The following is a 24,733-nucleotide window of genomic DNA, read 5'->3' as shown; positions in this document are numbered from 1 at the left end:
ATAATTGATTTTTCATAAGTAACGAAGAAAAAAAATGTGCTTTTATGAAATAATTTTTTTAAAGTAGTTAAATTCCTTTTAAAGTGTTTTTGAACATGATATGGGTGGGGAAGGAGTTGAGGTGGGTGGGGGTCGAGATGAAGATCTAGTGGGGTGGGGGAGGGGTTGGGGTGGGTGAGTTGGAGAAAGCGACTAGAGAGGTGGGTGGGGTTGAAGAGGCGACTGGGAGGGTGGGTTAATAGAGGTGGTTAATTTTTTTTTTAATTATTATTTGGATAAAAATGACACATGTCATCAAGTTATTGATCATTTTTTCTTACTCAAAAGTCATTATTTAAGAATTATTTTTGATATATATATCACGTGTTTTTGTTTAATTCGCCACTTTGACATGTCATCGGTGAGTGAATTATGCACACTTTATATATTTTGGTGATTGTCAAAAAAATGTCAAAATAGCACATTAGAATCTTACTTGAGGTATCTAAAATAAATAAAATCTAATTAAAGTGTCTAAATAAAAATTGGTGTTAATTTTAGAGAGTGCCTAAGATCATTAAATGGTGTTACTGATAATAAACGCAGAATAACTATTGGAAACATGGATTCTCTTCTCATCACCAAATGTATATGAGAATTCTTAACATCATCAATAAAATTCAAAAATTAATTGAAAAACATGAATTTAAAATCATTCATTGTTTTCGAAAGGCAATAAATCTGTATAATAAATTAACAAATTTGAGTCACTAATTTGATTCGATATATGTCTTCAACTCTTTTGCTGGATTTTCCAACACATCAAGTAAAGGGTCTTGTTAATATGGACAATTGGAACATACCTTCTTTCAAAATCAAAAAGATCAAATATTCTTCATACATTATCTACAATCCTCCATAATTTTTGTTCATATGTTTTAATCTTTATTTTGGTCAGGACTAACTTAGTAACCCCTCTAAACGGTCAGGTACAAAATCTAGTATGCCAAACTTAATTTAAGACTTTTACACGTTAATAATCTATGGAGATAAATTTTAACCAAGGAAAGTTTACGTCTTCTTGTACAAGTATTTTGACAAGTTGTAAAATATTTTTTCTTATAATTTTTGTTAATCTTCTTTAGATGTACTTAAAATTATCTATAGAATTTGACTAAAAGATTATTGGTTTAAATTTGCAGTATAGTAAAACAGTATAAAACAGAGTTCTAGCTATTGAGGAAAATAATAAGAAGGTACAAATTTGTTTACTTTATGGAATAACTTATGCGTGGTTTGCGCGTGTACTCTATCTTATATTTATAATATTCAAATTATTATTGAAAAGAAAAGTTAATGTCACGATCTAATTCACTGGCCGTATGGACACCTACTCTAACACCTAGATAGGAGAATCCTTACAGAAATAACATGCGGAGTTTAACAATTGTCAAATACCAACCTAAAAAGTCAGGAACACACCATAATTGAAAATTTTAAAACTCTTAAGTTTTATTACTAGAAATATACTAACACCCCCAAGGATACTAGTGTAAACAGGTACAAGAGCTTCTAAAGATACAGAGTACAAATAAAGTAATGACACAGCCCCCACCATAAGGAAGGAAGGGTAGAAGCTGTTGGAGAACCATCTTCGTCTTCACCTAAGAAACATCATTGACCCTGCAACCAGACTATGCCAAGTGGCATAGCAAGAGTAGTATCAGTATAAACAACACGTACTGATATGCATCATCGGTCAACTCGATACCCACCGCATAATATAAAGAAATCAACGACAAGAAAACATGCTCTTAAGAAATACACCACCAAATATTTATGCGCAACTCTTACTATTCTCGATAACCTCATTAAATTCGGTCAAGCCTAATTCTCATCCCTTTTAAGTGGTTCGCTGCCAACTCTAATACAAATCAAGGCCTAATCCTTCTATCACATAGAGGAGTTTCCAAACTACAAGTCACTACTAACTCTGTCTAACAAGTTTATTACCTTTAGCTTTCACAGCAACACCTAGGCCTAGAATGATTAACATCTCACTTGAAAGAAGTAAATATTTAAGTGAACTAAACTTACCTCATAACTGTACTAACCCACTTGGCAGGACCTATTCCGCTATGACGGCCTCACCACAACGGAATTTCTCCCACTAGAATGGCCTGTCTAGAGACGGTAACTCTGACTTCTCCCCCAATTCTTTTTTTCACATATACCGACAATACACCATCAATATCTGACTCTAAGTCACTAATCTTATAAAACCACACTGCTCTTCGCTTGTTTACCACGGCCTCACACCTACGATACAAATGCATCTAGCAATCATAACATAATCTGAACAAGCATATATATAGAAGCACATTACCAATTTACCATTTCAAGAGCAACATACAGTTTCAACAGGTAAATCTCAAATACAACATTCAATATGTTAACACTTGGACCTTCGGTCTTTTCATATCAATTATTACACAGGATAAGCATGCTCAATTATATTCAGGTTAGTTTTTCTATCATTACCCATATAGTCAAGATCAATTCACAGATGATAGTCACATAATGGTTCTCTAATGGAACCCATATCCAAACTATATATGTGTCGGAACGTGATACCTGATCCTATAAATATATAGAAATGTGACACCCGATCTAATATCACAATTACAACCACAATCACAGTCCACAACAAATAGTTCACATACTTGCACAATCAAGTAACAGGTTCATTGGATGCAATTACTCATAAATAGTCATTTCATTAGTTTCATTCTATCTTTTCATTCATTAACAATATTTCATCAAACCTTCTTTATTCAAGACATCACTTTTAGTCGAGCAAGTTCAAGATTATAGATTTCACAGTCTTGAAATTGTAGACCAATCACAATATATCAATCACTCGACCATAACAATTAAATGCATGGTAGACATCACAACATTACTCAAATACTATTAAGAGTCTCTCTATGATATAGACTACACCCTAACCTACAACCACAGATAATCGAATAGGTTAATGGCAAGAGACTATCAACACTAAGTCACAGTATAATCATCACTCACATATTATATTCCGACCAAAAACACAATAACAACACATTCAGCCATCCAGACTCGTGCCCGAAGGCCTAAACATAAAATCTCCCGTCAATCTACGATACATTATGCATAGGGAACTGATTTATAACTACTCAATTGAGAAACCTAGCCTACCTGGGCACCAAGCAACTATTGCAGAAATTTGATCGCGAACTTTGATTCCTTTAGTAAAACTTTAGCTTGTTCTTGATCTAAAATAATAGTATAATACAAAATCAATCACAAATGGCCTAAATATTTCCAGATTATATGCAAATCCCAAATCCTAGGCCAAACTCATGATTTTTCCACCCAAACTAGTGTTTTCCTACCATTAGTTTCAAGCCAAAACCCTCCCTCAATGATTATCCACCAACAACTGCGGGTTCTAGAAATCAAATTACAAGTTTAGGGAGTAAATTACTTACCTTAAGCACAAATTGGAGTGGAAACCAGTAGAAAATTGCCCTAGGTCGCTTCTGGTCTTTTAAGAACGAAGTAAGAATGAAATAAATCATTCTGGGGTTTTTTCCGACTTTAAATTTTGTCTGTTCTGCCACAGCGGGATCATCCCGCTCTGGAGGTCCCGCCACAGTAGCCTAATTCCCGCCACAGTGGCTTCAGCACAAACATTGCTTAGTAAAAAGGGCATAACCTTTTACTCCAAACTCCAACTGAGGCAAATTCGGAGGCGTTGGAAAGAAGACTCATAGACCTTTAATTTAATAGGTCATGATCCACCTAATTCATTATATGCTGATATATATGGTCGTTTTAAGTAGACCTTAGTTTGCACTCAAGTCCAAAACTAAATTAGAAAGACACTTTCAGCTCAACTTTGAGATAGGAGCATAGCATGACCTTAATTCACAACTAATGCACTTACATACCAAGGTATTGATCCTAACCTTATGATGAATGAGATTCGTATACCTTTACCGCAAATATTTTTAAGTAACGACGGGGCTAGGTTGTTACAGTTAATAACTGTAATGTATTCAAATTAAAATAGTGTAAAATTATTCTTATTCGTAGATCGAGAAAGAATTTTAAATTCATTATTTCGTTCATGATGTATTTCGTTCCATATAATCTATACATCAGAAGTTAACTTATTGGGTTAAGAGACTATCTAATATGGAAATATCATTGCAAAAATATACAATTCTTAAAGTCGTAGACTGAGATGAATTTTAATTGAAATTTAGCTTAAAATATTTTTCAGTGTTTTATGTCTAAAAATGAGAAAAGAATTTGCAATAATGATGAAACACATGGATGATATTAACATGTTTTACTTTGAATATATGAATACAAAATTCATAGAAGACAGAAAAGAAGTACGAAAACAAATATTAACATCTAAGATATAAAAGAGAGACTTTCTGAACAACGAGAACCTGAAAATATACAAAGTGACTTTGAAAATTCATGAATGAAATTGAAGAATAATAACATATTTTATAACAGTATTTTTAAATACATATAAAGGAATCAAGGATGACTCTAAATAAAAAAGAAAATGAAAGGTTAAATAGTAAAGAAACTAGCCCCCCTCCCCCCCCCCCCAAAAAAAAAAAAAGCCAACTCATATGTCTGAAAAAAAAAGGTTAAACATAGTAGAACCTTTCTATTTCCTTAATAAATAGTATTAATAAAATGATAGAATTTATTTGTATGGTTAGTCATCACTCGCAGACCCAGCCCTGTTGCTTCCATCAGTCTCTTATCCTAAGTTTCTTTCTCTCCATGAATCATGTTTTTCGACAGGACCATCCCGACCGAAGGCTAGGTTTGCTCCCAGCTCCATCTCGGCCGGCATCTTACTCTCGAGGGGGTTGGGTCCTGGAGCGAACTACTCATTGCTGACCATGAACCGTAGTAACCTAACGGTTGTCCAGTAAGAAAGGCTACTTCACTAATCTTCTTCACCATAGTAGAGATCAGACGATAAGGCCCATCTCTTTACTAGAATCCGATCAGATGTGACCACTTACGCATTGATACGTGAATACGATGGGATACGACCGCCACATAAACTTCTTCCATTCACAGCGGATGTGCGACTAAAAGTTAGGACTAGAAGTCATGAATTTCCAGTGCCTATAAGATGTAAGAGCATCTAAGATAATAAACTCTCTAAGATAATATTTTTCTTCAGTCCCGATTTGGCCAGTGAAAAAACACCGATTTTGATAAGATAATAAAATAATGTATTTTCAGAAGATCCCTATATAAATATATGGTCCCATTAATATTATAAATTAATAATTTCTTAAAGTTACAAAAATATCTAATACAATTTAGTGAAATATGATTCTAGTATTTTTAATTTTTTTGTTAAAATTTAAATCTATTTGAAGCTGATCTCTAACTTTTCTTATTGCATCTAAAAGTTTTGGTGTTGTCTTCTCGAACTACATCAAAAAATTGTGAAGAGTATTAGAACTGATATGTGTTTCCTTATGCGTAACTGGTTTCAAAGGTATTATATCGTCTTCAACTTCATCATCAACATTGTTTTCTTCGATGTTATCCAAAAAAAATTCTAAGCTCTGGACCTCTGAACATGTATTATTTCACTTGGGTAATCTAACAGGATATTGACATCCATTTTATTATGATAACCAAGATTATTAATCAACAACAACAACAACAAAAGTATACCTAGCGAAATTTCATAAGTGGAATATCGAAAATTTTAATCATCACCTCAATTTATGAATGTCTGTCACGATCCAACCCACCGGACCGTGTGGGTACCCACTCTACATCCTAAGTAGGAGAACCCTTAACCCCTTATATAAAAGCATTGCAGAATTTGAAGTCTAACTTAAGTATTTAAGCCAAAATTCTAAAGAAAGTAATTTTTAAAACTAGCTTACACAATTATACAAAAACCCTCAAGGATACTAGTCTAAACAGGTACAAGAGCTCTATAGAAGTAAGATACAATACAAGTGAAAGACACAACTCCAACCACAGGAAAGGAAAAGTATGAGCTGTCGGAAGATCATCTTTACCTTCGCCTAGGAAACTCCACTGACCTGACAATCAGACTATGCCAACTGGCATAACAAAAGTAGTATCAGTACAAACAACACGTACTGGTAGGCATCATCGTACAATCTAATACCTACCGTATAGTATATGAACAGAAAAATAAGAGAGATCATAATAATTAAACTTTATTAACTTGCCTACCCCAATCCATAGGTACACTCCTTACTCTCACCCTTAAGGTATTTACCACTCTATGCTCCAAAGATTAACTATTCATTCTAATTATAATTTACGACCTATGGGTTATGGACTCACCTTACTATTGTTCAATCACCCCAACAGTCCCCACTTAACAACCTTAACCACTCAATGATTTCACCTAATCACTACTAGTCCTGGTTCAATTGTCTCACAACATAGGGCCTAGCCATTCCATAACCACAATTCCACACTAACCCGGTCATAGGTACCCACTATTACTACCACAGTTACTTGTGAACACCTCAATGATAAAACTGTTTGTGAACAAACAACTTCCATCTCTAAGCCTATGAATGTAGAATACTTCATATAACACATATGTCACACCAAGCCTAATACGACCCATCCTTTTACCACAATGAGTTTATACATACTCGCATCTCTTTATAACGAAGATACCTCAACTCAAGGGTTCCTTCATAGGTCCTTCATTTACCCCTAACATTATTATTACATGAAAATACAGCTATAAGCAGGTCCTCTCATGGGACCATCCACACATATATACTTGGCCCTTTCAGGGGACCCAATCCAGTCATATTTGGATCGGAACATGACACTCAATTCAAGAATATGTCGGAACATGACACCCGATTCAATTACGTGTCAGATTGTGACACCTAATCTAAATATATGTCAGAACGTGACACCCAATCCAGTTATGCAAACCAACCACAAACTATCAACAATAGATCACATTATATGAATAAAACAAGTTCATCATAAAATAAGCCAGCAAGTGATCATTTATATAAAAACAAACATGTTTTCCTTATCTGTACACATCTAGGCATATCATAAGTAACTCAATACGTATATAAGACAATTTCGGGAAACAAACCATCGCCTACACTACCAAACCCTTAACGTTTATCTTCAATACCTACTTGCTTTATATCTCTGTACACAATACTGTGCCCATTATAAAATAACCATTTGTATGCAATAATATCACAATAAATACACTTCCCCAATCATTACAACACCTTTTTACCTAGGTCACATTCGAATTAGACCCTAACACAACCAAATTTCTGGCCGTGACCCATGACCACAGCTTAGTTATACGATTTCTCATTAAATTTCCTTCCATACTACACAATAGGTATAGATTTATTATTCAAAAAAGATAACCCTAGCCTACTTGAAGAGACAATGTTGTTGAAATCCTTGGTTCCAAATATTCTACGGGCAAGGCAAGATTGAATTTCACCGGTTGAAAGTCTTCTAGTGCTGAAACTCTTTCCCCTCTTCTTCCTAAGTTAGGAGTAATCTTTGGAGGATTTTTGCAGTAACCCTTGCCTCTAACTTACACTTGGGAAAACTGGAGGAAATAAAAAAATTGCGACTTAAGTTCTGACCCACGTCCTTCCGCTCTGCCGACCACATTCTTGCTCTGGCGGTACCGCTAAGGCACTAGCGGGATGGTGGGACCCAATTGAGTAAAATTTCTTGTGATTTCTTCTAATCTTAATTAACGAATGTTCGGATCATTACAATGTTGTTTTCACAAGAGAGTTCATTTAAACTCATTGAAGCTTCATCCTCCGAACGATGTAATCAAAATTAACCTCACTATATTTCATCTCGAAAACAATCTTTATATTAATAAAATTTATCAATTAAATAATATTTTTTATAAAATAATAATATTTCCTGATGTCAACAATAATAATTTAGAGAGATTTTTAACTGTATTAGGAAGTTTAATGTGTCCGTCAGTAATGAAAACTTTTTTAAAACCTCTAAAAGGGAAAAAAGGGAATTCTATAACATTTAAACTTTGTAATAATTTTAAGATTTTAATTAATTTTTAAAGTACTAAATATTAAGAAAATAATTAAATGTCTAAGTATAAGAAAAATAAGAAAATCATTAATTTACACCGAATGAATTTTACACTTAAAAGGAAAAATAAATTATTCTCCTTATGTTAAAAATAGACATCTAATTATATTTCTATAATTTTTTCCCATATACAACAACAACAACAATTCAGTGAAATCCCACAACGTGGGGTCTGGGAGGGTAAAGTGTACACAGACCTTACTTCTACCAAGGTAGGACGACTATTTCCGAAAGACCCTCGGCTAAATAAAAGCATAAAAAGAGGTTAGATAAGACTAAGAAATTAAGAAGTTCAAGGCGATATGGTAAAAAAGATAACGAGAATGATACAGATAAAATAGAATAATCAAAATACAGAAGTACAGAAAGAAATATAAAATAGCAGAAATCGGAGCACATGAAATTATAGTGCGCTAATGCGCCTACTAATAAGGTAGAATAATGTAACTGTGTACTAGCCTTCTACCCTAATGTGGGTCCTCCACACACTCCTATCTAAGGTCATGTCCTCGGTAAGCTGTAGCTGCGCCATGTCCTGTCTAATCACCTCTCCCCAATATTTCTTCGGCCTACCCCTACCTTTTCTGAAACCATCCATGGCCAACCTCTCACACCTCCGCACTGGGGCATCTGTGTCTCTCCTCTTCACATGCCCAAACCATCTCAGTCGTATTTCTTGCATCTTGTCTTTCACCGAGGCCATTCCTACCTTTTCTCGAATAGCCTCATTTTTAATTCTGTCACTCCTTGTATGCCCACACATCCATCTCAACATTCCTATCTCGGCAACTTTCATCTTTTGAACATGAGAGACCTTAACTGGCTAACACTTTTCCCCATATACCATAGCTGGTCTAACCACCACTTTGTAGAAGTTGCCCTTAAGTTGTGGTGGCACCTTCTTGTCACATAGCACACCGGAAGTGAGACTCCATTTCATCCATCCTGCCCCAATACAGTGTGTGACATCATCGTCAATCTCCCCACTGCCTAGCATGGTAGACCCAAGGTACTTGAAACTACTTTTCGTTTGGATGACCTGGTCACCAAGCCTAACTTCCGCGCCAACCTCCTAAGGTGTCTCACTGAACTTGCACTCTAAGTACTCTGTCTTGATCCTACTCAGCTTAAACCCTTTAGACTCCAAGGTATGTCTCCAATTCTCCAACTTAGCATTAACTCCACTACGAGTCTCATCGATCAGAACTATATCGTCTACAAAAAACATACACTATGGCACCTCACCTTGAATTTATTGCGTCAATCCATCCATCATCAAGGCAAATAAAAATGGACTGAGAGATGATCCTTGATGCAGCCCCATCACAACAGGAAAGTGCTCTGAGTCCCCTCCTACTGTCCTTACCCTAGTTTTGGCACCCTCATATATGTCCTTGATCACCCTAATGTACGACACAAGTACATCTTTAGCCTCCAGACATATCCATATTATCTCTCATGAAACTTTATCATAAGCCTTTTTTCTAGGTCGATGAATACCATATGCAAGTCCTTCTTCCTCTTCCTATACTGCTCCACCAGTCTCCTCATAATATGGATGGCTTCTGTAGTTGAGTGTCCCGACATAAATTCGAACTGATTCTCTGAAATAGACACACCTCTCCTCACCCTCATCTCCACTATTTTTTCCCACACTTTCATAGTATAATTTAGAAGCTTGATACCTCTATAGTTGTTGCAGCTTTGGATAACCCCCTTATTTTTGTATAAAGGGATTATTACACTCGACCTCCATTCTTCGGGCATCATTGCCGTCTTAAAGATAACATTAAATAACCTAGTCAGCCACTTCAAACCTACCGAGCTCGCGCTCATCCAAAATTCCCCAAGAATCTCATCAGGTACGGTTGCTCTTCCCCAGCACATCCTACGAACAACACTTTTAACCTCCTCAACCGTAATACTCCTGCAACCCCCAAAATCATGATGCCTCCCTGTATGTTCAAAATCTCCCAACACAATCTCTCTGTCCCCTTCTTCATTCAAGAGTTTATGAAAGTATGACTGCCATCTCTGTCTAATGAGGGTCTCCTCTACCAATACTTTTCCATGCTCGTCTTTAATCCACTTCACTTGATCCACATAGCGTGCCCTTCTCTCCCGCGCCCTGTCTAGCCTGAACAATTTCCTATCCCCGCCTTTATCTTCTAGTTCAGCGTAAAGGCATTCAAAAGCTGTCGTTTTGTCGTCGAAATCGCCGACTTCGCCTCCTTCCTCTTTATCTTATAAAGTTTCCTATTCGTCCACTTCTCCACCTCATCCTTGCTTTCTATCAACTTTGCATACGCCATCTTCTTTGCTTCCACCTTCCCTTGCACTTCTCTATTCCACCACTAGTCCCCTCGATGCCGATTACGACCTATCGAGACTCCCAACACTTTCCTTGCTACAACTCTAATACAACTAACCGTCTTATCCCACATACTGTTCGCATCCCCACTACTATCCCAGGCCCCCATATCCTTCAATTTCTCGCCCATCTCCAGGGCACTACCCGTGGTCAAACTCTCCTATCTGATCCTAAGTTGTTCATCCCCGACCCTCTTCTTCCTCGTCAACTTGATCCCTAAATCCATCACCAAGAGCTTATGTCGGGTTGTAAGGTTGTCGATCGAAATGACCTTACAGTCTTTGCACAGACCTTTATCATCCTTCCTAAGGAATATAAAATCTATCTGGGTCTTAGCCACCGAACTATGGAAGGTTACCAAGTGGTCTTCCTTCTTTGGGAAACTCGAATGGGCTATCACTAACCCAAAAGCTCTTGCGAAATCCAAAAGTGAAACTCCTCCTCCATTTCTGTCCCCGATGCCAAAGCCTCCATGCACATCATCATACCCTCCCGAAATAGATCCGATGTGCCCATTGAAATCCCTTTTCACAAAAAGCTTCTCAGTCGGCGGTATGCCTCCCACTAATTCATCCAAATTCTCCCAAAAATGCCTCTTAACCTCCTCGCTTAAGCCGCTTGCGGCGCATAAGCACTAATAATGTTCAACGTGATTCTTTCAATCACCACCTTAATCGACATCATCCTATCAATGACTCTTCTAACCTCCACCGCCTGATTTCTTAAATCACTGTCTACTAAAATGCCTACCCCATTTCTATATTTCAATCTACTAGAGAACCAAAGCTTATACCCGTCTACCTCCTTAGCTTTAGAACCTACCCATTTGATCTCTTGGACACAAGCTGTATTAATCTCTCTCTTCTTTAGAATCTTAACTATCTCTATGAATTTTTCCGTTAACGTCCCAATGTTCTAAGAACCTACTCTCAGTCTAGACGCTTCTTTAACCCATTTACCCCTCCTTACCCTCGTTCCCGTCCCCGTACTTGAGTGAGAACATGACCCTAGTCTACCATCACTATCCAAAGCCACGAAAATGTGTATGAACTAATAAATTATTCAAAGGTCTAAAGTCAGCAAAATGTAATTACAAGTGTATGAATAAAAAATAGATATGGAAAGCTATGGAAACTGGAAACCGGAGGTACCAACTCCAGTTGAAATGAACCTAGTTGCCGCCGAAAAATACTATTCACTTCGGAGTACAGTTCACGTTGGAGTTACCGTTCACGTTGGCTTACCAACAAGCTCCTTTTCCTCTTAGACACTTTATCGAACAGATGGGGTGCATTCAAAACCAAAACTGCACATTCAACAACCTCAAACCTAGCAAGCTAGAAATTGCAGAGGAAACAAATACTCCTATTCACCGATAAAAAAGAAGATAACACTGAAGAGTGGGGAAGAGTCTTTCTCCTCTTAGGTTTTTTTTTTTAAAAAAAATCTTCAACCTAAATCTTTGATAGTCTTGTGCTAAATTTTGAAGTAGAGACTAAAGAAAATGAATGATAGTAAATGACAATTTTATCTATTATATATTTTTAAAAATCAATAACAAAAAGTTCAAACAATATTTTTTAAGAACTTTCATACTTTTAAAGTAATATAGATAGATAATAAAATTTTATTATATAAAAATTAAAATTTTCTTCGTCTCAATTTATGTGATAATATTTTAATTGAATATTAAATTTTTATGGAAGAAAGTTTGTTTTTGAAATTTATAATCCAAAATAATTTTTTAAAATTGTGTAGCTATAAATAATTATAACTAAAAAATTTAGAATTAAATTATTAATAAATATATAAATCTATTTTCTTAACTAAAAGAAAAAAGTTGTGACATAAATTTATGAATTTAGATAGAGGAAGTATATGGAAGAATGTGTAATTTAATGAAAGGTAGATTAAAAGCGAAGTTAAGTAATAAAGCAAAGGGCCACGTCGGATTGTCTCCGCAGACTGCACCATTATCAAAATGAGTAGCATACAAATGCTTCGCCATTATTGTCCAATTCTTGTCGGAGGATTATACATTATCTAAGCAACCCTAAACCTATCAACAAACTTGTATTTTTAGGTAAAGGGTTCACTTGGGATGTAAAGATCTATGCACAAGCAATCTGGTAAATGGGGTTCTTGAATTTGGGGGAAATACAGGGATCTGGGGTTCTTGAAATGGGGTTTTTGGTTTTCTTGGGGAAAAGGGTCATGTGCGGAGCTTAAAGGTCTGAAATTTGGTGAGTACTTGTTGGGAATTGTAGAATAGAGAAGTGATACAAGGATGAAACATATGGTGGGAAGTCCCGGAACTGTGAGTGGGTTGATATTGAGATTTGGCCAATGTTTATTTGCAGCTGGATCAATTGGGGTCATGGTTTCTGCTTCTGGATTCTCTAATTACACTGCTTTCTGGTATATATATGTCTCTCTCTTTGTTGCTTTTCTCATTCAACTTTTCTTATTGTTAGTTTCTCCCTTTTCTTGTTCTTTTAATTGTCAAATATTATACTTGTGCTGCATTATCAGATAAATCCATGAATTTAACAGAAGATCTCTGAAATAATTTGCCTGCTAAAGTTTTCCATTTGTACTTACACGCAATGTCTACGACAACTAAAGGAGTGGAAAAGATTGAAATTTGCCTCTGAACTTTGCGAAATGTTCCCTCCTAGTTGCAGGGATAAATCTACTGCTGTTGCCATTAAAAGCAGGGGCTAAATTTTCTCTTATTGACTAACAGGGGAGAGGCTTTGTGAGCCCTTTTTACAAGTGCTTTGAACTTTGAATAATACTGGTTGTTGACAACAACAGTCTTAACCTCCAACGGCTAGGTATCTATCGGTCAAGCTCAATTTAATCACCCTCAAGCTTAAATCAGCCCCAATGGAACTTAAACAATGATCAAGTGCATCACTAAATTAGGTTCCCATGTTGTTGGAACTCAATCAACACAACTCCATCACCAACCCTCTCAAACCATCAATAGCAATGATAGAGCTCTATATCGACCTCCTTATGCTAAAACAAATCTTAGTACACAGTATTCAGCTCCTAAATCATTTGCAGTATTATCGTGAAGGTCAATGTGGATTATAGTGGTTGAGGGTCGATAGCCTTCTATTTTTTCAAAAAATAAATAAATGGTATCATTACTATTAAAAGCACTAGGGAAGTGCTGAATCGATATATACAGACAACATAACCCCGAAAAATCTAACCCATTACAGTTACCCTATCAAATCTATTAAAGAATCCTCCTCCTCTTGTGAACATTCTTCACACCAAAAGTGAAATAGAAGTAGACATTTCATCTTAATAATCTTCAAGTGGCTGCTTCTATCTTTAAAAACTCTGGAATATTTCTCCCTCCAAATTAACCACCATATACGAGCAGTAACCAATCTCTACCATTTCTTCTGTCTAATTATGCCTTCCATACTGTTCCAGTACTTGAGGAAATCAACAGTGTTTGCAGGCATACAAAAATTTATCCCCACAATGTTAAGAAAGAGTTGTTGGTCTGTAAAGGAGCAATGAAGAAACAAATGACTATTCGTTTCTGTACTAGAATCAAGGGCAATGATCTTCTAGAAGAGGTAAAATGGTGATGAGGGAAGGTGGTAAAGATGAAGGTGTATGAGAGATCAGCTAAATGGGTGGTTTCTGTGGAGTTTTTGTTTGTTCTTTCTGAGTATGTAGGGGTGAAGTGTTGGTGGAGTAATTATGGTTTTTAGGTGGTGTTTCTGAGAGCGGAGAGAATCAATTGTTAGGGTAATGGTTGATTTAGAAGGTTGGGGGACTTCGATTGACAAAAAGGAAATTCAGATCATCTCAAAGTTCAAGATCAATCTGGACCATTTTGTGTAGTTAAAGGGCAAATTTGAACATTTTTCCTTGTAAATAAGGTCCAAGTTTTGAAATGCCTATACCATTAGTCACTAAGGACCAATCTGATCCATATTTTTAGTGGCAAGGATAAAGTTAACTCAATTAGTAGCTAAGGGAAATTTGGACGTTTTACCTTTATCATAAAGGAGTTATAAAAGAAAAGAGAGGGAAAAGGGGAACAGCAGGTAGTTGTTTGTTCTCTGCCCTGCAAAGGTTGAAGGATTTGTGACTTAAGTCACAGGTTCTAGCCCTGCACCGCACAAATTAAGCCTGGTGCTAAAGTGGAGAAGGGTGAAGGGAGTGCTCCTTTCCCGAGTTTTGAAGGCTTCAGTTGGACCTAAATGTTGGCTGCAAACAGATTTCTCGGTCATAAGAAAAACTGCTTGCTTGTTCACCATCTGCTTTTGAACTTCTGTTTTTGGACTGAGCAAGTTAAGCTTGGAACTATTAAATATTGTATAATAGTCAACTTTTCATGAAGCAGTTTGTACTATCGCATTCATTTCAGAGAAGCAGACTGAAAACAGAACTTCAAATATATAATAATTGTAGCATCTAATATGTGCTCTAGCTTCTAACTTAGGAACTTTTCTGCATGCGTCTAATATATCATATTTCATCTGAGAGGACCTATTCTAATTTCCTTTGTTTTCCCTAATAAGACGGACCTATCTAATGTAAAGCTGCTAGATAAAGAGAGGCATGGTTATTAGCTTTAGAATCTTCTTTACATTGAAGTTAAACATGTGAAAGCATGTGTGTGAGGCACCTTATACTTGGTAAAAAGGGGAGGTGAAGATGTGGATGTCCTAAGCAATTGAGCAGTACTCGATAAGATGCCTTCATATGTAGACCCAGGATTGCCCCCCTAACTCTTGATTTACATTCCTCAGACTCAACACATAATGTCTATTTGGAGGTCAAAAATTAGTGGTTAATCCATGACAGTCAGTTGCATGTTTTGCATCTCTTCTCAAAAAGATGCTTGAAGAACGAAGGATCCTTGAACTGTTTTTCGTTGTTGCTTCTTACATACAATGTACAATATTTAGTTGCTTTTTTTAATTAATCTTTCTTTGCATTACTGTGTGCCAAAATTTTCAGCGTCCCTCCATCAGCCAGTGGACCTCTTAAAATAGTGTAGATCACTGTCTCTGTTCAGTATACATATCTCCTCGTTCATGATTATGCATGATTCATACAATACCTGACATATCTTGCAGCTATTTGATTGCATCAATGGGGCTTCAAGTATTGTGGAGCTCTGGGCTTGCATGTCTGGACATGTATGCTTTAAGGATAAAGCGGGACCTTCATAATCCAGTCTTAGTGAGCCTATTTGTTGTTGGAGACTGGGTATGTACTTTTGATTTGCTTGCTTTTCTTGCTTATGTGATGTAGCTGAACATGTATAACTGAATCAGTATAAGCACCTGTTCGTCTATTCTATCCTCATTATTGTTTTCTCACCCTTGTTTTGTCCCTAAAAGAGTTCATAGTTTCTTGCTTTCGTTTCTTCATAATTTTCACCAAGAATAAATTTTGATTCCCCTCTCACTTGAAGCAATGACTGCTTGACTTTCTATGCTACTTGTCCCTGGTTATTGACAAACTTGTGAGTTTGAAAGTACAACTTTCTTTGTTTTCGAGTAACAGCTGATATTCAGTCAGTGTCATTGACTCAATCCAGTTTAGAATATTTTGGATACTGTAAACTATTCTTTCCTGCAGTTAAGACCTGTACAAAACAATATGCTATGATAGTCGTCATGATCACCCTGGAAATTCACCTTAACTATGAAATATTCTTCTGTCGCTAGTTCTGCTTTATACGGGGCACTAATGTTCCACTAATCCCTGACTGAAATTTCCCTTATCTACATGACTTGACAGTGGAAGCTTGGTCTTGGTGTTTGTGTCGCTCACTCCTTCAAAAGGAGATCCCCTCCCTTTTTGCCTTCTCTGACCATAATCTAGTCCTGTCAGCAATATTTTAGAACTTTTTTTTTCCTTCTCAGAATGTATATTTCATGTCGCAGGAATCTTAATAGTTTATGTGCGTGTAACTATGTCGTATCCCCTTGCCATTAAAAATGTCTTACTTGATTTGAAGTGCTGATGAACGCCAGATAATTGTCTTGTCTGAATTTCGACTATTTTCATATTCACTGACTTGACTTTAATTACAGGTGACTGCAACCCTGTCACTTGCAGCTGCGTGCTCGTCAGCAGGGATTGCTGTTTTATATTCAAAAGATTTGAAGTTCTGCAGTACTCCACCTCATCTTTCATGTGGTCGATTTGAGCTCTCTGTGGTGTTGGCATTCTTAACCTGGTTTCTTATCGCCATTTCTTCCCACGTGATGTTTTGGATTCTAGCCGCCATCTAATGATTTGAGCACTTCTCTCTACTGAGAATATTGCTTCTGAAATTACCTCCAAGGCCGGTCACATCTAAATCTAATTACACAAACTTGTAATCGTATCTCCCTTTGGCAGTCCACATGAGTTTCTTCTGCACTGATGGAGTTGCTTGGAGTTCAGTTGTGCTCATCAAGTTCAATTTTGATTTGAGTGTAAATTGTAACCTCGTCTTTATACTCTTATCTACTGCAGTTCAATTACATTTAGATCTAGTGTGAGTCCTGAGGTTTTTCGCGAGCAATACAAAATTGGCCCTGCACATTTTGAAATCAAATTTTCACTGTCTAGCTGCTGCATAGCCATTTGAAGTTGTACAAATGCTTATTACTAACATGCTTCAGTTTTCTCCGTTGTACACCTGATGGTCATCTAGTTGATGTAGCTTTTATGAAGTAATCAGAAAATGATAAATATTTTTGTGACTGCTGCATTCTTTCAATGACTATTTTTAACTTAATAAGTGAAGGGGAGAGGCTAGTGAGGCTTATCGAGCTTTATAGGGGACCGACCACTACATAATTGTCGGATAGTACCACATAAACATAACTTGCTTAGCCTCACGTCACCCTTCCAGATACCTTAGCCTTAAAGGTGCCCTTCCAAATATCTCCCGAATAAAGCAGGAACAGACCCCCCCAACCCAAATTGACACCAAGAAGCAAAATCTTTTTTGTGCTTCAAAACTCCATAGTAACAACGAATGTACTAAATTATTAGCAGTGGTATTTCAAAGAAATAGACTAATTAGTAAATTATGTCTCATGTGTATATCTTTAATAATTCATTTCATATTAAAAAAAGTAAAATAAGTTTTAAAAAAAACATTGATTATAACAAGTTTGGAGACCCCAATAATTTTAGTTCATCATGAGTATGGACAATATTGCAGAGAGAAGTTCCTGTCCATATATTGATAGGTCGGATTTGACATGACTCACGCGTTAGTGACTCAAATAATGAAAGCTTTCTTTACTAACCCAACTTATATTTTATAGGTCGCAAAAATTTCTCGTTTTAAATAGATGATATGTGTATTATTATACGAAAATATAGAAACATCGGCCCATTAGCTCAGTTGGTTAGAGCGTCGTGCTAATAACGCGAAGGTCGCAGGTTCGAGACCTGCATGGGCCAGAATGTACATTTTAACTGTCAGGCTTTTTTCCTTTTTCTTAATTAGGTTATGGGAAAATTAATTTCAATTGATATTTACTTCTGCTCAATTTCCTTGGAATTGGTGAGTTTATTTACTTGTAAAATTCAGAACTAGATAAGCAAATTTTATAGATGGTCACATAATTATAGATTTTCTACAATAATAATATTACATAATTTTATTATGTCACTTAGAAGTAAAAAATGTAAAATTTGGGTGGAATTTCTTTCTTCTTTATTAGTATGTATTTATTATCTTTTGATTATCGAGAGGCTTTTTCTTGTTAATTTTGGTAATATCAATTTCAATTAAAATTACTTTTGTTCATTCACTTATCAAGGTCAGAAATAGACGTATTTTTTTCTTTTCTATGACTATTGTGTTTCATCATTATCTTATAAAAAAGTTTATTTGAATCAACAATATGACAAAAATCAAATGAACCAAATAACGTGACCAAACCAATATATACACCTTGAAATTTTTACAAATAATAGAAAAGCAAAAGTCTGAGTTCCCTTTGGTTATCCTCAAACAAGAAACCATCACAGTAAGTAAAAGTCTGAAGTCCCCTTTGGTTAATCCTCAAACTTACACCAAACTAAAAACCATCAAACGAAAGAAAAAGAAAAAGCTTGTCACACGTGAGAAGTTAACACAATTACACCTTAAACCCAAACAAGTCTGACGTCCCATTGCTATTAGTTTTCCTTTAGCAAAAGTTATTCCTTTTCAACTTCAACCTGAAGATCATCGATCACTTCACAGCACGAGAAGAAATCCGTTGGAAGCTAGCCACGGGTGACTGAACTCCACCTGACACCATTCTTTTGGTAACAGTACTCGCAGAAGGTGACGATGATGAAGTTGTCGAAAACATAGAATCAACATGTCCAAAAATTTGTAAATCAGACATTTCATAACGTCCCGAATCACCTGAAAGTTTCATGTAAGAAGCCGAAGGCGATTCAGACATCCATGTTTCCCTTCCATTTTTGTACTCAACTATTGCTTTGTAAACAAAAGGTATCAACCCCTCCATTTTTTTTTGGCAAGTATAGAAGAAATTTTTGAGTGTTGAAGGAAGACCTTTTGCAAGGGGGAATATTTATATAGTAAGGTGTGGTTTATTGGATAGGATAGTCTAGCTGTAAATGCTAAGGAAAATATAATATAAAGAATCTTCTAAGCAAAAAATTTCCACACGTGAAAGCTCCATTTTAGCTACATTACTTTTACATTTCACCAAATTTCAATTTATTATTATTTCTCTTGATCTGACTTAACACATTTTAGTTATTACTAAAATATTTGAGTTTGGTAGGTATTTTCATTTAAAATCCATTGGCCAGTGGATGATCCTAAATAAACAATCCCATTGTTTATTTTATCATGCTTTAATTAGTATCCATGGTTTTTTCATGATATGACTATATTATGTATGGTAGTTTGGCTTTTCTGGCTTAAATTAATTTATATTATGATTCATCTGAACTAAGTAATTTTAATTTAGATTATATATATTGAAAAAAATTACTTGATAAGTATAAATAGTTTTACTGTCTTAATATATGTGTCATAATTTAAAATTTTGAGAATCAATTTTTTTAAAATCTATTCGTAAATTCAGATATAGGATCTTTATATTTTTTAAAAATAAAATTTACATTTTTAAAAAACTACATAAAAAATATTATAAATTACAATAATTAATAATTTAAAATATTTCAAAAAAATAAAAAATCACGATTAAAAAACCCGTTTAACTCTTGAAATTAAAACACCACTACAACAATAATTGTTATTGAAGGCGTAATGTCGAACTTATGGTAGATTAGTTTTGAACTCAAAAATTCATAGGAGTAATATGCAAATCCTAAATCCAGTATTATATTGTTACGTATTGTTTTATAATCTGTTGTGTATTGTATCATATTGTATTGTATTATATGGTGTTATTGTATTGTATTGTATAATGAATACAACGTTTTAATAAATTGTATCGTTCTTCATCGTTACATTATGTCATGCATCTGATTTGAATGATAAATCTACAAGAAAACTAGAGTATGAGATATAGCTACTATAAAAAAAAGGTAGGATAAAATATATAAGAGGATTATTAAATAATAAGTAAAGAACAAATAAAAAATAATATTAAAATAACGATGCGATCACATCAAATTGATTATTATATAAAATAAGACTTTTCATCATTACTTAACGATGAATTTAAATGATACAATAGAATAAAATGGGTAACAACCATCCAAACAAGGTGTTATAGATAATAGATATATATCAGGTTAGCAGTATATATGCGCCACATGATGACTATGTCAATATATAATAGTACTATTTTAATGGTTAGTTAATATGTAGTTTTTCACTATTTGGTGACTATACCATATCTTTTAATTTTAAATAAGATATGGTGATTCTTAATTTAGAAGCTTTCAAACTCAAAAGTGATGTACATGCTGCCACTTTCATTTGCTATTAACAGCTGAACTATGTACAACTTTCCCAGCAAACTAATTATTTTTTTCTTTTCTCATTTTATTCCCATCTAAGGTTGGCTGACTATGCTCCTGTCACGATCCGAAATTCGGGCGTGATGACACTTATTCTTTTCCACTGGACAAGTCAGTTTAAACCCATTAAATGCAGAATATAAAAGCGAAAAGCAATTTAGATAGCTAAATATAAAAGCGAAAAGCAGTTTAGATAGCTAAATATAAATAAAGCGGAAACTTAGTCAACTACAAAAATCCCCCACGGACTGGTTATCACATGCACAAGCCTTCTAATTACAAGATACAAAACAAATACAAGTCTCAATCTTTGTCTCTCGAATAGAACAAAGTAATAAGTAAATAGGAATAGGAAAGACGGCCGGCATCAACAGCTATCTCTCGAATCTCCTCAGAAAGCCTTGGATGAAAATAAGAAAAATTGGGTCACTGTCCGGACTCAGAACCTACACAAGTGTAGCTAGCAAGGAGTGAGTACCAACAACGCGGTACCCAACAAGTAAACAACTAAGACTAAGCAAAGCTAATAAAATACACGTACCCCTGTCACACCATCCAACCCCAGACTACAACCTGCATAGAGAACAACCCAGTCTAACAGTTCTAACAGCACAATATTCATACACCTCAACCACAATACACAAGCAAAGCAGCACAATCAGTAATATAGATCAAGAGTGTAACGATCTAGCCTGTCGTTACTAAAACTATCTACGGTAAAGGTATACGAATCTCTTTCTTCATAAGACTAAGATCAATTCCTTGATATGCGAATGCATTAGTTGTGAATTAAGGTCATACTATGCTCCTATCTCAAAGTTGAGTTAAAAGTGTCTTTCCGATTAGTTTTAGACTTGAGTTCAAACTAGGTTCAATGAGAGAACCATTGTGTGTGTATCATCTGTAAATTGATCATGACTATATGTATGATGATAGAGAAACTGACTTGATGATAATTGAGCATGCCCATTCTGCGTAATAATTGATGTAAAAGGACTGAAGGTCCAAGTATTACCATGTTAACAGTTGTAATTGAGATTTACATGGTGAAATTGTATATTGATCTTAAAATTATAAATTGGTAATGTGTTTCTATATATATGCATGTTCAGATTATGTTATGGTTGGTAGATACATTTGTATCGTAGGTATGAGGCCGTGGTAAACAAGTAGAGAGTATTTGATGTGTGGTTTAATAAGATGAGCTACTTAGAGTCAGATATTGATGGTGTATTTTTGGTATATTTGAAAAAAAGGGATTGGGAGAGAAGTTAGAGTTAGTGTCTCCAGCCAGGCCACTTTGGCAGGAGGAATTCCGCTGTGGCGAGGCCGCTAGAGCGGGATAAATCCCGCCACAGCAGACCAGTACGGTTATAAGGTAAGTTTTAGTTCACTTAAATGTTTAACTCTTCCAAGTGAGATGTTAATTATTCTAGGGTTAGGTGTTGGTGTGAAAGTTAAAGGTAATAGATTTATTAAACAAAGTTAGTAGTGACCCGTAGTTTGGAAGATCATTTATGTGATAGAAGGGTTAGGCCTTGATTTATATTAGAGTTGGAAGCGGACCAACTAGAAGGGATGAGAGTTAGGATTGAACGAATTTAATGAGGTTATCAAAAATAGTAAGAGTTGCGCATAAAGGTTTGGCAGTGTATTTCTTAAGAGCATGTTTCTTCTCGTTGATTTTTTTATATTATGCGGTGGGTATCGGGTTGACTGATGATGCCTACCAGTACGTGTTGTTTGTACTGATACTACTCTTTTTATGCCACTTGGCATAGTTTGATTGTAGGGTAAGTGATGTTTCTTAGGAGAAGACAAAAATGATTCTCCAACAGCTTATACTCTTCATTCCTTATGGTGGGAGCTATGCTATTACTTTATTTATATTTTGTATCTTTAGAAGCTCTTGTACCTGTTTAGACTAGTATCCTTAGGGGTGTTAGTATGTTTCTAGTGATAAAACTTAGAGTTTTAAAATTTTCAATTATGGTGTATTTCTGACTTTTTAGGTTGGCATTTGGCAATTGTTAAACTTTTGCATGTTATTTCTATAAGGGTTTTCCTATTTAAGTGTTAGACTAGGTGCCCGTACGGCCTGATGAGTTGGGTTGTGACAAGTTGGTATCAGAGCCCTGATTACCGGTCTCCAGTACAAGAGAAAGTGTGAAATAGACTCCTGCGGATTGGTGTGTTGATGTCCACATATAATCTTCAGGAAACTATGAAGCATTTTAGGAAGTAGTTCCATTCCTTATCTCTTTTTCATGCAGTTTGTCACCTATGGTATGGGTTGGTATCTTCAGATTCCAATTGGTATCTCAATAAAGTAGACTTGATGTCGTTGTTGGGGCTAAAGGTACACAAGTAAGGAAAATTGGAACCAAGAAGGTTTCAATTGGTATCTGGCCTTAGAGGCTGAGTAAAGGTATGGATGATTAACTAATGGTCATCAATAAAGCAAATCAAGTTAATAACTTTGACTTGCTTGTGTGATGTAACTTGATCTTGTGATTATATGCATAGTGTTGCTTATATAACCATCAGAGTGTGAAGTGTAATTACATGAATGATATGATGTGATTATATGCATAGTGTTGTCTGAAATACCTGCTAGTGTGTGAAGTGTACTTGCCTGAATGGTTGAAATTATGTGAGATATGATTGCTTAGGTTTTGCAAACTTGTGGTTAGAAAGAGATTCATAACTTGGTTATGTGCAATGGTCTATAATAAACCACAAGATGATGAATAAACGAATTTCTAACATGTTAAATTATATACTCATGTGAGGGAATACAACTTTTAATTGTGCATGGCCTTACCATTGGTAAAGATGGTAAGACCAAAGAATGATTTATGACTATAGAGAAACTCTGATTTTAGGACAGTCAGAATTGGTTGGGAACCACGTGAGAAAAGGGCTATTGTTGCATAATAGCAAAATGTGTTGTTATGAAAGATTTTTTTAACGTATTTCATAACTGGTTTTAAATAATGTGATGCTGAATTTTTATCTATGCATTATTTGGGTTGATCTTGAAATTATGTTAAAGGCCTTAATGCGGTGTCAGGTGCTTATTATGTCAAGACTTAAGATTGTGAGTTCGGGTTATGTTGTACTTGTGATCATGATTATTTTAACTATTGGATTTAGTTTATGGAGACTCACTGATTTAGTTGTTGCTAAATTGTGTGTCTATTTGTCATAATGGTTTTGACTAATAGATTGAATTTATGGGAACTCTTGTTAAATTGTATCTCTATCTGACACAATTATTTTAACTATGTGATTGAGTTTATGGGAACTCAATATTTTAGTCATTGCTAAACGGTGTCTAATTATCATGAGGTTATTGGTTTAATGTGGATGATGAATAGATCTTTGTGGTGTGCATGTTTGTTTATGCTAAGATAATAGGGAAAAGCTTTTCAAATGTGTAGTACTGGGTTCGACTCTGGATAGACTCCGCCGAAATTTCACTGTGAGAGTCAAGTTGGACTAAGCCACAACCATGAGAGTCAATAAAGAGATTTAGGACAGGGAATACTCTTAGGGAAAGTCTTCTTGAGAAACTATCCCTGTAATCGCCGCTAGGGCAGGATCAACCCACAAGGCGGGCCCGCTAGAGCAGGACAAGGTGAGACATAATCTCAATCCTCTCTCTCCTATTTTACCTTATCCCACCCTTCTACTCCAGAATGAGTAATAGTTAAATCTATACCCATTGTGTAGTATAGAAGGGAATTTAATGAGAAATCGTATAACTAAGCTATGGGTTACGGGCAGAAATTCAGTTGTCTTAGTTGTTTGATTTAAAGTGAACTGGGTAAGAGGGTGGTGTAATGATTGGAGAGATATTGATTGTGATATATTTTTTACAGACGGGTGAAGTTGTAGTGGACATAGTAGTATGTACAGAGATATAAAATATGTGGATATTGGTGATAAACCTTAGGGGTTGGCAATGTAGGTGATGGTTTTATTTCTCTGTATGTGTCTCATATACTTGCTAAATTATTTCATGGTATGCATATGTGTATATAAATAGGGAAACATGCTATACTTTATGTGAAATGATCACTATTGCCTGTTTTATGATGACCCTATTCTTGGTAACATAATGTTGAATACTAAATGTAATTGTGGCTGTTTTATATGCTG

General features: G+C 35.4%; 2 protein-coding genes and 1 non-coding gene across 3 annotated transcripts; 2 read left to right on the top strand and 1 right to left on the bottom strand.

The window, feature by feature from the left end:
- Positions 1 to 12,477: 12,477 nt before the first annotated feature.
- Positions 12,478 to 17,153, top strand: LOC129877623 (CASP-like protein 5B1). The gene is made up of 3 exons (XM_055953148.1): positions 12,478 to 12,979; positions 15,679 to 15,811; positions 16,645 to 17,153. The coding sequence occupies exons 1-3, from the start codon at positions 12,849 to 12,851 to the stop codon at positions 16,843 to 16,845; spliced, it is 465 nt and encodes a 154-aa protein (XP_055809123.1). The 5' UTR covers positions 12,478 to 12,848; the 3' UTR covers positions 16,846 to 17,153.
- A 786-nt stretch (positions 17,154 to 17,939) lies between these two features.
- TRNAI-AAU (transfer RNA isoleucine (anticodon AAU)) lies at positions 17,940 to 18,013 on the top strand. The gene has a single exon. It is a non-coding gene; the product is annotated as a tRNA-Ile (tRNA).
- Positions 18,014 to 18,474: 461 nt separating this feature from the next.
- Positions 18,475 to 19,164, bottom strand: LOC129876681 (uncharacterized). The gene has a single exon (XM_055952169.1). It carries the CDS (start codon positions 19,075 to 19,077, stop codon positions 18,793 to 18,795), a length of 285 nt encoding a protein of 94 aa, XP_055808144.1. The 5' UTR covers positions 19,078 to 19,164; the 3' UTR covers positions 18,475 to 18,792.
- Between the last annotated feature and the right edge of the window lie 5,569 nt (positions 19,165 to 24,733).

The sequence above is a fragment of the Solanum dulcamara genome, chromosome 12 (genome assembly GCF_947179165.1).
Source record: "Solanum dulcamara chromosome 12, daSolDulc1.2, whole genome shotgun sequence".
In the NCBI taxonomy this organism is placed as follows: domain Eukaryota; kingdom Viridiplantae; phylum Streptophyta; class Magnoliopsida; order Solanales; family Solanaceae; genus Solanum; species Solanum dulcamara.
The sequence above is the reverse complement of the archived record's forward strand: the minus strand, read 5'-3'. Positions and strand labels throughout refer to the sequence as shown.

Bases quoted from the DNA above. Each gene is read 5' to 3' on its own strand.
- LOC129876681 (XM_055952169.1), bottom strand. From the start codon at position 19,077: ATGGAGGGGTTGATACCTTTTGTTTACAAAGCAATAGTTGAGTACAAA.
- LOC129877623 (XM_055953148.1), top strand. From the start codon at position 12,849: ATGAAACATATGGTGGGAAGTCCCGGAACTGTGAGTGGGTTGATATTG. The intron at 12,980-15,678 runs GTATATATATGT...CATATCTTGCAG, and splicing joins TCTAATTACACTGCTTTCTG to CTATTTGATTGCATCAATGG. The intron at 15,812-16,644 runs GTATGTACTTTT...CTTTAATTACAG, and splicing joins TATTTGTTGTTGGAGACTGG to GTGACTGCAACCCTGTCACT.